The 14,567-nt window shown below is 54.3% G+C and overlaps 1 protein-coding gene across 9 annotated transcripts in view; it reads left to right on the top strand.

Annotated features, from left to right (window-relative positions):
• The window catches only part of INPP5A (inositol polyphosphate-5-phosphatase A), a 203,736-nt gene that overhangs the window by 160,338 nt on the left and 28,831 nt on the right, over nt 1-14,567 (top strand). For all 9 annotated transcript variants that reach the window (XR_013922377.1, XR_013922378.1, XM_080348099.1 and 6 more), the window contains exons 10-11: nt 2,811-2,906; nt 3,351-3,425. Coding sequence is in view for 7 of the 9 variants with exons in the window: in XM_080348099.1 (XP_080204225.1) it covers nt 2,811-2,906; nt 3,351-3,425 (171 nt within the window). In the remaining 2 variants the exon portion in view is untranslated. The remainder of the gene's footprint in view (nt 1-2,810; nt 2,907-3,350; nt 3,426-14,567) is intronic.

The following is a 14,567-nucleotide window of genomic DNA, read 5'->3' on the forward strand; positions in this document are numbered from 1 at the left end:
TGGCTGCTGGGTTACCGGCGTCACACACAGGTGGCACCGCGCTGGGTCGTGTCCAGGGGGACAGGGGCACCCCGGTACCGCAGGGACAGGGGATCCCGGTACTGCAGGGACAGGGGCACCCCGGTACTGCAGGGACAGAGGGATCCCGGTACCGCAGGGACGGGGGGATCCCGGTACCACAGGGACAGAGGGATCCCGGTACCGCAGGGACGGGGGGATCCCGGTACCACAGGGACAGAGGGATCCCGGTACCGCAGGGACAGAGGGATCCCGGTACCGCAGGGACAGAGGGATCCGGTACCGCAGGGACGGGGGGATCCCGGTACCGCAGGGACAGAGGGATCCCGGTACCGCAGGGACGGGGGGATCCCGGTACCACAGGGACAGAGGGATCCCGGTACCGCAGGGATAGGGGGATCCCAGTACCGCAGGGACAGAGGGATCCCGGTACCGCAGGGACAGGGGGATCCCGGTACCACAGGGACAGAGGGATCCCGGTACCGCAGGGACAGGGGGATCCCAGTACCGCAGGGGCAGGGGGATCCCGGTACCACAGGGACAGAGGGATCCCGGTACCGCAGGGACAGAGGGATCCCGGTACCGCAGGGACATGGGGGATCCCGGTACCGCAGGGACAGAGGGATCCCAGTACCGCAGGGACAGGGGGATCCCGGTACCACAGGGACAGAGGGATCCCGGTACCGCAGGAACATGGGGGATCCCGGTACCGCAGGGGCAGGGGGATCCCAGTACCGCAGGGACAGAGGGATCTCGGTACCACAGGGACAGAGGGATCCCGGTACCACAGGGGCAGGGGGATCCCAGTACCGCAGGGACAGACGGATCCCGGTACCACAGGGACAGAGGGATCCCGGTACCGCAGAGGCAGGGGGATCCCAGTACCGCAGGGACAGAGGGATCCCGGTACCGCAGGGAGTCCTCAGGGGGCTCTCAGGGGGCTCTCAGGCAGCCCTCGGGGCGCTCTCAGGGCAGCAGGTGCCAGCGTGACCGCTCTGCCCCCCGGCACTGCCGCCCCGCACACCTGCAGCGCCTCGTGGCCGCGGCTGCATCAGGTTTTAGGATAAAACCCAGAGTTAGATGTTTATAATCTATAGACATGGCACTGCTTTTTGGGCAGGAAACAAGAAGAATTCCTCAGGAAAGGAATCCTTCACTCAGTAAGATGGGAGTTGGCACCTGCTTGGTTCACAGACTTGAGGAGAAAATCAGATTTGTATTTCATTTTTACTGAATCATGGTCAAGTTATCCTTTAAAAATGATATTGTTTAGGTGGTTGGGTTTTGTTTGTACTATGGCAACACACAGCGGCCTTTGTAAAGGCTCGTTTTTTGATGTATTTCTGTCAAATGGAGGCAGAGGTCCATTGACAGATTGTCTCCTGTCCAGCGCTGGCAACCTCAGCTGGGATCTCAGGTGTTTGGAAGCAGATGGATTTTTGTTTAAATACGTATTGGGCATCTCCTTCAGAAGAAAGATCAGGAGACAGAAGTGAACTGTGGTTTCATGGCATTGTGTCTCATAGATACTGCACTTCTTTAATGAATCCCAGTATAAGTATTCCTGTTTGCGAGAGAAGGAAGCGTGCAGTAGGATGTGCAACTGTTGTCCTGTTACCACAGAACACAGTTATTTCACAAGTGACCGTCACACAATAGGAGGCTCTGTTGTCGGGCGGTTGGGAAGGGAAATGGAGCCCGGCAGCAGCGCGCCCGCCGCTGCCTCTCGCCCGAGTTGTTTTCCCGACGCGGTTGTTGGGCTCCGGCGGCAGCGCTGGCAGGACGGGCTGTGCCGGTGCCTGGCGCCGCGCTGAACGGCGCGGGCGCGTCTCGTCCGCTCTGGTGACGCCGTGGGTTCCCAGTTCCCGTTTCGGCTCTGCCCTGTGGTCCCAGCGGCCCCGCGGGACCTGTGGGCACACGAGTGGGGTATGGGACATCCCTGTGTTACAGCACTAACACCGAAAGCTGCGCTAGGACAGGCCCAGGGAACGTAAAGTGCGCTTTTAAGTTAAATGTGTGCCCAGCTGCTTTGCTAAAAGCTCCAGGTTTTCACCCCTTACAATGCAACAATGAACAACCCATTCCGTGTGATTCTCTAGGTTAACTTTGATTGTAATCGAAACTGCGCCCCAGCCGGGCGGATGGTGGGTGAATCGAAGCCTGACACTTGCTCGGAAATTCCTACCTCAGCGCCTGATAAAGTGTTGATCTGTAATGCTTTTTAGACATGCGGTTCTCAAAATATTGAGAGATGTGATGTCTCTTCTTTAAAAGGATGATACGTGGGGAATTTGCTATCTAGAGTAAACGGTGTAAAGTGTTGCTTGGACTTTTAAATTCTACTTGGCACATTAATGTACGGGGCAGAAGCGTTCGCAAACAGGAGCTGCCCCGCGGCACCGCGGTGCCGGTGCGGTACCGCTCTCCAGCCGCGGGGGCTGAGCGGCCGTTGGCGGTAGGAAGGGCTGTCGGAGTGTTCACGAGTCGCGTGTGATACAGCGGAGACGTGGGAAGGAGCCGGTGTGCGCGGTGGCAACTTAAATTAGTATTTGCCTTATCTGATTGATACTTTCTTAATATTGCTTGTTCTCTCCAAGTGGTAATTCAGTTTATTGTTTTAAATCCGTTGTGAGTGAAAGTAACTTAAATTAGCAATGCTTGGTATTTTGACCTTCAGCAAATAATATTTTCTTGTGAGCATTGAAGACACGTAGATTGATAAAGTTCAATGAAATGTGACCTTACATTTTGTATAAAGCAGTTTCTCTTTCTCCCTTTGTGTTTTTTATTAGACACTCTGTGCGAAGGCCACAATGCAGACAATCCGGGCAGCTGACACAAATGAAGTAGTCAAGCTAATATTTCGCGAATCTGATAATGACCGAAAGGTAAACAACTCAATGCCCTCTGTACCTGTGTCAACAGAAGTGCTGTTGAATGTCCACTTTCTTTTCTACAAAGCAGGAATATAGTTGTTTCGAACTGATAATGTAAAGGGAGAGGAGGGATCCAGGTTGTCGCACTAATGCTCGGTTAATTGGATCTCTGTGAGCGCTGGCGGGGCGGCGCGGAGCCTGGCGCGGGGCGGCGCGGAGCCTGGCGCGGGGCGGCGCGGAGCTGGGGCGCGGGGCGGCGCGGAGCTGGGGCGCGGGGCGGCGCGGAGCTGGGGCGCAGGGCGGCGCGGAGCTGGGGCGCGGGGCGGCGCGGAGCCTGGCGCGGGGCGGCGCGGAGCTGGAGCGCGGGGCGGCGCGGAGCCTGGCGCTGGGCGTCTCCGCGGGGCGCTGCGGCCGCCGTCCCGAGCTGCGCTGACCTTTCTCCTCTGCTTTTTTCAGGTTATGCTGCAATTAGAAAAGAAGCTCTTTGACTACTTTAACCAAGATGTATTTAGAGATAACAACGGCACTGCGGTAAGTTCATTGCTGAACACTTTTGAAGGAGTAAGTTGGAAACTCATATACAAACTGCATTTCTCTGCCAGCCCTTTATCCTTATCAACCCTCCTGTCTACCAAGTGAGAAGAGATAATTGATCTAACACAATAACTGCTCCAAATTTCTTCCTCACTTGGTTATTTTGTGTACAGTTTCTTAACTTTGGCATTTGTTTACCTTCTTTTTCATAGAAAAAAATGTAAGTTAAATATAGGTGGCAATTCACTTTTCTTCTCTGTCGTCTGCTGTGCATTTCTTCAAGCATCCTGTTTCTTTTACTAGCTCTTCATTGTGCACCACAGTAGCTTAGGAAAAACCCTTAATGCAAAGCTGCTCTGACAACACCTGGGTCTTCTGAGTGTGCAAAGAATACCAGGAATGCACTGATGAATAGAACAGAACGCTCCGACCTTGCAGCAGACAGGCACTGTTGGGCAGCCATACAGGGCTTCCTGTGGGGAAAAAGGCGGGGACCACTAATGTTTGATTGGTGATAGGACTGCAGTTTTTCTGTGGAGAATGCCTTTGTATCTTAAGGTGATTTTATTTCAAAATGTAGCCACTTCATTTTGGAAAACCTCTGTATCACTGGAGCTTTCTCGTGTTCATCTGAGGTTCCTAGGAGCTTTCCATCTATAGAAAAAACACAAAGCATTCAAAAAAACCAAAGGAAATAAAAAAGAGCAGTTACACACAGGTAAAAATCAGGAATATGTGTATTGCATGTGGGAGCCGCGTTGCGGGTTTGAGTGGCCGGAGCCTCTGCCCGTGGGACGGGCCCAACCCCACGATGGGCTGAGCTGTCAGAGCTGGCCGGTGCGCGCTGACCGCGACGGTGCTGAGGGTGCTGAGGGTGCTGAGCTCCGCGAACAGCTACACGAGGCAAAGAAAACCCAGCATGTTCTGCCGAAACTGCATGTGCCGGCTGACCGGTGAGCCAGGGTCTTTTCCTCAGGGTGACTGAGTTTTACCTTCCTTCCTCATACCCAAAAGAAGACACGGGATTCACGTTGTGTGTGTCAGGTTTTTGGAGAATTCCTCCATGCCTGCCCTGGTGCCCAGCTCTTGGTTTGCCTGGGTGTGCGGCTGTCCCGCGGTGCGGCTGTCCCACAGTGCAAGTGTCCCACAGTGCAAGTGTCCCATGGTGCAGCTGTCCCATGGTGCGGCTGTCCCACAGTGCAGGTGTTCCGCTGTGCGGCTGTCCCGTGGTGCGGCTGTCCCACAGTGCAAGTGTCCCGTGGTGCGGCTGTCCCGCGGTGCGGCTGTCCCGCGGTGCGGCTGTCCCGCGGTGCGGCTGTCCCGTGGTGCGGCTGTCCTGCTGTGCAGCTCCACGGTGTCGCTGTGTTTGCAGGGCCGTGCCTGGGTTGGTGCCGGTCCCAGGGTCAGTGCCTGTCCCAGGGTCAGTGCTGGTCCCAGGGTCGGTGCCGGTCCCAGGGTTGGTGCTGGTCCCCGGGTCGGTGCTCATCCCCGGGTCGGTGCTCATCCCCAGGTCGGTGCTCATCCCCAGGTCGGTGCCGGTCCCAGGGTCGGTGCTCATCCCCAGGTCGGTGCTCATCCCCAGGTCAGTGCCTGTCCCAGGGTCGGTGCTGGTCCCAGGGTCAGTGCTGGTCCCCGGGTCGGTGCCTGTCCCAGGGTCGGTGCTGGTCCCCGGGTCGGTGCTGGTCCCCGGGTCGGTGCCTGTCCCCGGGTTGGTGCTGGTCCCCGGGTCGGTGCTGGTCCCCGGGTCGGTGCCTGTCCCAGGGTCGGTGCTCATCCCCAGGTCAGTGCTCATCCCCAGGTCGGTGCTGGTCCCCGAGTCGGTGCTGGTCCCTGGGCTCCTCTCTCCCTGCTGTCCGTAGGGAGCGGGTGTTTGATCAGGGCAGGGAGGGCAGCCCAAGCCCTTTTCAGTTGACTCACACCTCGAGGTCCGTTCCATGAGAGAGTCGGAGGTGTCCCTCGTTTCTGGAGGTCGGACGGGTCCGATCAGTCAGGCTCACAAGGACGGTGAAGATCGTTTCTCCTTCCAGCATCTGCTGCTGTCCTCCCGGTGGGACTGCTGTCCCTTCTCACAGCGCCTTTCGCTGTGCTTGTCACGGGTAACACCTGCGGAGGAACCTATCGTAGAAACACAGTTACTGTGAGATAAATTGGTTTGAGGTTTGTTGTTTGGCTGGTTTCTAATTTACAAGCTGAGTACATCCTTGGGATATACATAATGTTTCTTTCACTGATGTTTTGCAGTTTGGGGGCCATTTAATTCAAAGTAATAACACTAATCCCAATTCCTGTTTCCATATTGATCCCATTCCTGCCCCATGTTCTCCTCTACATGTGTGACTGTTACAAACTGCTTTGTCTGAAACGACACAAGCGTTAGTCGTCTCTGTTTTCCCGGTACGCAGCTGTTCTCGGCGCTGCTGTTCACCGCATCCTGGCGCTGTTCCGGATTACTGCCGGTACCCTCGCACACGTGCCCGTGCGGTGCGACGGCGCGGGCAGAGCCCGCTGGAGCTCATTCCGTTTTGCAATCAGCGGTCATTTCATTCATGCATCAAGAAGTGGGAAATCTTCCAGATCAAACATGGAAGGAAAAGATAAACGATATAATGAGCCATTGGAGATAATCTAATCTTCATGGTCTAGTTAAACACACAGCACCATGATCACTAAAAACAAACTACCTATCTAAGAGGATAAATGTCTCTGTGCCAAATTCAACCCAAAAAATCCATCGCATCCTTCATCAACCGCCGGTCTTGTACCAGCCTGACAGAAATTTAATTCAAGCTGGCTCCTGAAAATAATTATTGTATTTTAAGAGTAGTAATCATTGGTCGGGACATGATTGAATGTGTCCATGCCTATTGACTTTTTCTATGATTTATAGCTTTGTTTAGTCGATATTCCCATCGAAATTGTATAATTAATTATAAGTGGGGCTGTCAGGTCTGCAGGATGGAGTGCCCTGATGAGTATTTGGGAAGATTAAATTTTCCTTAGCTGCACCAGCGCAAGGCTTGGGAATTTTCACAGCGCGGTGCCTGCTGGATAAAGATGTTTTCTGTGTGTTTAGCAGCTGCTTTAGCTCAAAATCCATTGATTTTTTCTAAGGGTATTTTTTTTTATCAGTGTGGTGTCTCCTCAGCAACATTGGAATGTGTACAGAGGTGACAAACCTGGCAAATATTTATTATCCACAAGCTGCTTTATCATTGTCCATACACAGTTATTCCTTCTTCTTTACCTTGTAATCAACAAAAAGAATCTTAAAATATATTTCTAAAAATGAGTATTTTTTAATGAAAAATCTGATCTAGATACAAATTATCTGTTGAACAGAAATTCAGTTTGAAATGCATACAGCAATCTGTCAGGTCTCATTTTTCCGAACTAATCTGTAGCTCATTCCAAAGCGATCTTAGCAATTTACCTGCATTTATTACCTCAAAGTGCAGCGGCCGCTCCGCATCCTTCTGTTTCAGAAGGGGACGCCAGATGTTCCCAGCTGTGCAGTGACACAAAAAGAGGAACCCTGCTTGAAAGCAGCTGCAGCACTAAGGCAAACTCTCGCTGTGCGATTCCTGCTCCCCGCTGCCCGTCGGAGCGGCGGCGCTGGGACGGCCCGGCTGCGGGGTCGACTCGGGGAGCTTGCGTTAGGAAAGCGTGACAAAGGAAAAGCCAGCCAGGATGAGAGCTTCCTGAAAAAAATTATAACAACGTATTGATTTGTACGGAAGAACCACAAGCTACATGCTGCTGCTTTGGTAGTCAGTTAAATAAATACATAGTATGAATGTAAAACCTCGTAATGACTACAGAGGAAGGATTTAATCATTAGGAATCATTTTATAAACTTGAACGACAATCAGAAATGAGAAGTGGTGCATACGTTCCTGTCTTTCACATGAACCGCATTAAGAGTCGGTCCAGATAGAAAGGAGTGTACTGTCCGGCAGGTTTTGGCCGCGGCTGTGTAGTGAGAGTAATCAATGACTTAGTTGTCCTAAGAGTGGGACCTGATGTCGTCCCTGCTAAACCGTGCTGTGTGCAGGCGGCTGCGGCCGGTGGAGCCGGTGGCCCATCCCAGAGCCGTGGCTGCCGCGGTCGCCCGTTCCGCGGTGCCCGTGCAGCCCCGCGCGCTGCGCGGTCACAGCGTTCGTTCCGAAGCAGGCTGGAGGTGCTCTAGCGGAAAAGCCCAAGATCTCCAGCCCAGCTATTCATTAAACTGAAGTGCTTCCATTTCTTACTTGAATTGTGTTTATAATGGAAAAAAACAAGCAAAGAGCCTGGCGCGGCGGTGGGTGCCCCCTGCCCGCCCCTCGTGCTCAGAGCCGCCGGTGACGGTCACGGAGAGCGCGTTCTCGCGCGGGCTCCGCGTTCCGAGCAGGGCGCATCCTCCGTGCGGCGTCTGTTCAGCCTCAGCTGACGTGCTCAGAGAAGGAAATTATAATGCGCTATAAAAATGGATCGAGTTATAAAGGCCTTATTCTTCTATGCCAAGTAATGATTTAAAGTGGCCCGTTATCGTGCTAATTAACTCAGAGGTGTTATTACAAACAGTTCAGGCAAACATATTTTTAAATGATGAGTAATTTATTTGTGGGTTTTTTTATATTCCCAGGAAGTCCTGAAATGACATGCAAATTGAGAAGAAAGGTTTAGTCCATGAGGGACCTTTATTAAGCTTTTTGTGAGAATGTGTGCGCTCATGAAGGTTAAGGATCTGGCATCACTGAAAATGTATTAATCAAGAGACAAGATATAGCACAATGCACTCTTCCCAATGGCCTTGGCTCTGACCCTTTTAAAGATAATGGGAATACTGTCCACTAGGAACTAGATTAGGACGATCAAGTGCATTTCATCAGGGTTTGACTTGAACCGTGATCCCAGAGGTGAAAAGGCAGAGGTTTATCCACTGAGCCAACCAGCGCCTGTCCAGATAAAATCTTGAATATGATGTATAAGGGCAAATTAGGATAGGGAAGGAAATTGATTGCTCGGGACCATTGTTATCCGGGACTGGCCGTAAGGAAACCCTGTGCATCCTAAGCTGCCTCTCCTGTTCAGCGTGGGCATCCGAGACGCCTGGATTTCATCACGCGCTAGTGGGAAAATGGCTTTGTGCTCTGTTCCTTCACTCAAACCCAGTATTCTTGTGCTTGGAATTGCAGTTGCTTAAGTTAGTGGTGAGTTGATATGCCACTGGATAAACTGCAAAACGACAGAAATAGGAAATATTATCAATAAATTGTTCTCAGTAGCAAACATAGATGTAAAGGCAGATTACAAGCAGGAATCAATCCGGCTGTGCCGGGTTAGCTATCTGCTGCCAGCTTCACGATCCAAATAAATGGATTGTTCTGGTGTAAATTTGCCCATGTCACAAAGTTACAAATTCGTCCCTGTCCTGTTCTACGCAGCTGTTGTATGTCTCAGGGCTGTTTCAGGTGTACTGTGCTGTGTGTCCTGTTCAGGTGCAGTCCAAAGAGCCGGTCCAACGTCTGTGCTCGCAGCCCTTCCCGGGCGCCCTGGCGGATCCGGAGGAGCAGGGTGGGAATTTGAATCTCCCTGGTAAAGAAACGCCTCCAGGCTTAGGCGTTGGGAGTTCCAGGGTACGCCGTTTGCGGGGGGACACAGGAGCGCTCCCCAGAGCCCCCGCAGCGGGACCCGGCGTTCGGGGGCCTCTGGGTCCCGCGGCTCCCCGGAGCGCTCGGGTCAGCCCGGTGTGCCCCGCGGGCCTGGCTGGGGGGGTCTGCCCAAGTAAGAAACGTGCACCGTAGTCTTTCTTCAAGAAAGGTCCGTGTTTTATCACTGTGTTAGTTGTACTAAAACTGTATTCCACGTATTGTAATGCTTTTATCAGATTTCAACTCACAGGCCGACACTCTGGCAGGACAATGCGTGCTGGTTTTAACTCCCGAGCGGTGCAGGTCCGTGTTGGGTTTCACGGTGACAGACACGTGCGCTGCAATGACGGGACAGGGCAGTGGGTGCCCCAGCACTGCGCGCTTCAGGTGCAGCTGGACAGGTGCTGGGCCAGCTTGCCTAGTCTGAGCTTTGCCAGGAAAGGTTGGACCAGGTGATCCTCGAGGTCCCTTCCAACCTGGGACTCTGTGATTTTATGAATCCACTGGATCTGCCACGTTTTCAAGCAGAATATTCCTAATTAAAATCTCTTAGTTTTAATGTTAGCATCCACTCAGTCGTTCTTGCCATTTTGAATGAGTTATATTACAAGCTGTTGTGCAGAGTTTATGAATTAATTACAATGATGTTAAAGCATCTGTTCCCGTAAACTTTTGAAAAGGGAGATCTGCGTGACTGCGGTTGTGCAGAGTCCATTTTCTAAATCAAGGCAAGCACAGGAATCCCAGGAGAGTTAACGACAAAATGCACGTTTTACCCCTGGAAAGCAGTAAGACGGGCCGGTAAGCTCGCGGAGACCTGGCCCTTGCCAGTCGGTCCCCTTTGCTTTCACGTCGTATTGATGTATTGGTGAGCAAATAACGTTGGTGGAGAAATGGGGCTGGAGCGCGGGCTGCTGGGAGCCGTAGGCTGGGGGGAAATGTGGCCGTGTGCGGCATTTCAGACGCTTCGGGCTCTTCAGGAGCTGTGGAGCAGGAGGATGAGGTGCGGAGCAGCTCTTTGGCGCGGAGCGGCGCTTTGGTGTGGAGCAGGAGGGACGCGGTGTGAAGCAGCACTTTGGTGCGGAGCAGCGCTTTGGTGCGGAGCGGCACTTTGGTGTGGAGCAGGAGGGACGCGGTGCGGAGCAGCGCTTTGGTGCGGAGCAGGAGGGACGCGGTGCGGAGCAGCGCTTTGGTGCGGAGCAGGAGGGACGCGGTGCGGAGCAGCGCTTTGGCGCGGAGCGGCACTTTGGTGTGGAGCAGGAGGGACGCGGTGCGGAGCAGCGCTTTGGTGCGGAGCAGGAGGGACGCGGTGCGGAGCAGCGCTTTGGCGCGGAGCAGGAGGGACACGGTGCGGAGCGGCGCTTTGGCGCGGAGCAGCGCTTCTTTGTCAAGGAGCCGGCCTGCGTGAGAGGCGCTTGTGCTGCCGGAGCCAGAGCTGAGACCCAGCTGGCTTCAGGGCTTTGCACTTCTTAACTAACTGGTTTATTCTTCACACATACTTAAGTTCAGTCTCCTTTTTGAGAGCTAATTACCTGAGCAATACAACAGCATTCTGATCTGGTTTTCAGTGCCAAGAACCTGCCAGGATGGGTCTGGATCCTCCGCGGCGCATTGCGGGTCGGCCGGGGGTTTCACTTCAGCTCATCCGCACACGGAGTTTCAGCCTCAGGTCCACAGACTTGAGCTGTCAGAGTCCACAGGGGCAGCTGGGAAAACCAGATTCTGTGCAGAATCCAAGCGTGTGAAAAGTCTGGAAGGACCGCAGGCTGCGCTGGCAGAACGCGAGGGTTTGTGATCGCAAAGTTGTTACAGGACCAACCGTCACTTGAGGCACCTGAGTGCCGAGGGTCCTGTGCTGCCTGTGCCGGACCTTCCAACGCTGGGAAAAGCGTCTCTGGGGCAGTTTCTCTGGGTGCCATGTACCCACCTTTATGTAGCTGTTCACCACTGATGATTTATGTAGCAGTTCACCACTGATGATTTATGTAGCAGTTCACCAATGATGACGCTGCCATTCAGGATGGATAGACAAGTTCTCAGAAATATGCAGAAATATAATAATATACAAAAGCAGCGTAAGTGGTACATTTGTGTTCCATAATTTTGGCTTTTCTTCTGTGAAACATTATTTTTAAAAATGGCTTTATGAGGGAAAGAAAATGAAGACTGGATGATACAGAGATGCATCATTTTACAAAGTCTTAGCTAGAGAAAACAGTAGCTTTAAGCAGGGCCAGAGCAGAGTGTGTACCACATTTTCGTGGATCCCCGCGGACCGTCGTCTGAAGTCAGGACGCTGCTGGAGCCGTTTCTAAGTATTTTTCTTTCACTGCAAAGCTGGATAAAATTACTGTGTTTCCAAAGTCTCTTGGAAAAAATCATGTACTACCCAAGGCTGGCAAAGGAGGTCACAGTGCCCAGCGTCCTCACATTTTAATTCTCTAAGGTCATTTCTGTATGGTCATCTCCTCTTTTTGGTCTGAAACTTCATTTCCCTTTCACAGCTGTGAATTCTCTGGTGGGCCCTGCAGATGGATGTGATAAATGCTGCTAATATCACCTCCTGATCTACCGCTGCTCTGACTTTGCTCTGTAGGTCTTGATGAGTAATTGCCGTTGTTCTACTCCAATGACTGAATTAAGTCACCCTGTTCTGAAGGGTTCACACGTGTGGTTCTAGCCAGGGTGGCCCGTGGCAGCGGGCCGATGGACACTGACCTTCCAGAAGCATCTCATTGCTTTAAACTGATGCAAGAGAAATTACCCGGAGCTCTTCTGCTGGCTAAAGTCCGTTATAATCCTTTGATTACTGTCAGGCTACACAATAACAACATACAGTATTCCAGATAATTATTACATTGGGTCGAAGCGCATGCGGACCATGAGCTGTGGGGCCATGAGCTGCAGCCCATGCCCCAGCCCAGGTGAGTCCCTGGGAAGGACCACGCGGTACTGAGGCCATCGTCCAGCCCATATGATACCGAGACCATTGTCCAGCCCATATGATACCAAGGCCATTGTCCAGCCCATATGATACCGAGACCATCGTCCAGCCCATATGATACCGAGGCCATCGTCCAGCCCATATGATACCGAGACCATCGTTCAACCTGTGCGGTACTGAGACCATCGTCCAGCCCATATGATACCGAGACCATCGTCCAGCCCATATGATACCGAGACCATCGTTCAACCTGTGCGGTACCGAGACCATCGTCCAGCCCATATGATACCGAGACCATCGTCCAGCCTGTGCAGTACCGAGGCCATCGTTCAACCTGTGCGGTACCGAGACCATCGTCCAGCCCATATGATACCGAGGCCATCATCCAGCCCATATGATAATGAGACCATTGTTCAGCCTGCGCGGTACTGAGACCATCATCCAGCCCATACAGTGCCGAGACCATCGTCCAGCCCATGCGGTACCGAGACCGTCGTCCAGCCCACGCGGTTTCTGCTCACTGAGCGGCGCCGGGTCCTGCAGACAGAGCCTGCGCAGAACCACGCGCCCGGGCACCACGCATTGCCTTCTCACTCTTGTGCGTAAATGCCCTCGGACGCTGTAGTGCTGACACGAAAAGGGAGGAAGATCGGAACTCTCCTCAGCAGCTTTTATAGGCAACAGCACTGCCTGGAAAAGCAAGAGTTTTGAAATTCTCTTGGGAGGCGATGGGCACTGCAGCTGATACAGGCAACAGCCCTGTATGCTTTTAATTCTTCTCAAATTAAATAGGGAATACCCTTCAGTGCAAATGCAATCATTCTTTAGTTCTCAATAGAGAACTGCACCAACATCAAGCCAGTTCCCGCTCAGGTCAATAGGAGCTCGAGTAGACAAGCCGATGGAAGCGTGTGGCTCATGAAGTCTGCTAAACAGAAATAAGTAACTTCAGACTACAAAATCCTAGCAACAAATTTAACCTGTTTTTAAAAAGAATGGTGTGCCCCGTGATTCTTCCCGCAGCGCCAGGCCGGGTGCAGCGCGCTCGCCGTGCCGCTCGGCTGCGCGCCCCGGTGGGTGGCTGTGCCTGGTGGGCTGTGCACCCCGGCGGGTGGCTGTGCCTGGTGGGCTGTGCTCCCTGGCGGGTGGCTGTGCCTGGTGGGCTGTGCACCCCGGCGGGTGGCTGTGCCTGGTGGGCTATGGGCTCCCCGGCGGGTGGCTGTGCCTGGTGGGCTATGGGCTCCCCGGCGGGTGGCTGTGCCTGGTGGGCTATGGGCTCCCCGGCGGGTGGCTGTGCCTGGTGGGCTATGGGCTCCCCGGCGGGTGGCTGTGCCTGGTGGGCTGTGCACCCCGGCGGGTGGCTGTGCCTGGTGGGCTGTGCACCCCGGCGGGTGGCTGTGCCTGGTGGGCTATGGGCTCCCCGGCGGGTGGCTGTGCCTGGTGGGCTATGGCTCCCCGGCGGGTGGCTGTGCCTGGTGGGCTGTGCTCCCCGGCGGGTGGCTGTGCCTGGTGGGCTATGGGCTCCCCGGCGGGTGGCTGTGCCTGGTGGGCTGTGCTCCCCGGCGGGTGGCTGTGCCTGGTGGGCTGTGCGCCCCGGTGGGTGGCTGTGCCTGGTGGGCTATGGGCTCCCCGGCGGGTGGCTGTGCCTGGTGGGCTGTGCTCCCCGGCAGGTGGCTGTGCCTGGTGGGCTATGGGCTCCCTGGCGGGTGGCTGTGCCTGGTGGGCTATGGGCTCCCCGGCGGGTGGCTGTGCCTGGTGGGCTATGGGCTCCCCGGCGGGTGGCTGTGCCTGGTGGGCTATGGCTCCCCGGTGGGTGGCTGTGCCTGGTGGGCTGTGCTCCCCGGCGGGTGGCTGTGCCTGGTGGGCTATGGGCTCCCCAGCGGGTGGCTGTGCGTGGTGGGCTATGGGCTCCCCAGCGGGTGGCTGTGCCTGGTGGGCTATGGGCTCCCCAGCGGGTGGCTGTGCCTGGTGGGCTGTGCTCCCCGGCGGGTGGCTGTGCCTGGTGGGCTATGGGCTCCCCGGCGGGTGGCTGTGCCTGGTGGGCTGTGCTCCCCGGCGGGTGGCTGTGCCTGGTGGGCTGTGCTCCCCGGCGGGTGGCTGTGCCTGGTGGGCTATGGGCTCCCCAGCGGGTGGCTGTGCCTGGTGGGCTGTGCTCCCCGGCGGGTGGCTGTGCCTGGTGGGCTATGGCTCCCCGGCGGGTGGCTGTGCCTGGTGGGCTGCAGGCCGCCTGTGGCCGTGTGACTCGTGCGAGTGGGCACTGTCCTCGTCTGGGAGACGTTAAGCAAACGTTCATGTGGGGCTACTCACTGGACGTTGTAAAGCAAATATCTTGACGTAGTATCAGCAGCTCAGTGGTTACAGCAGATAAGCACATGCACTGCATCGTCCTTGCTATCATTTGGGTATAAATGCATTGGTGAACTGCCTATGACATATAGTTCTGGAATTAACTTCCAGCCACAGCATTTTAAAATCTCCGTGTAATTGTTCAAATTACCCCAGCACGTCATGTAACACCTTAAAGATTTGGTTCTTAAGGATGATCTTATAATGAGTAAATTACAT

Source organism: Nesoenas mayeri (genome assembly GCF_963082525.1).
Source record: "Nesoenas mayeri genome assembly, chromosome: 7".
Lineage (NCBI taxonomy): Eukaryota > Metazoa > Chordata > Aves > Columbiformes > Columbidae > Nesoenas > Nesoenas mayeri.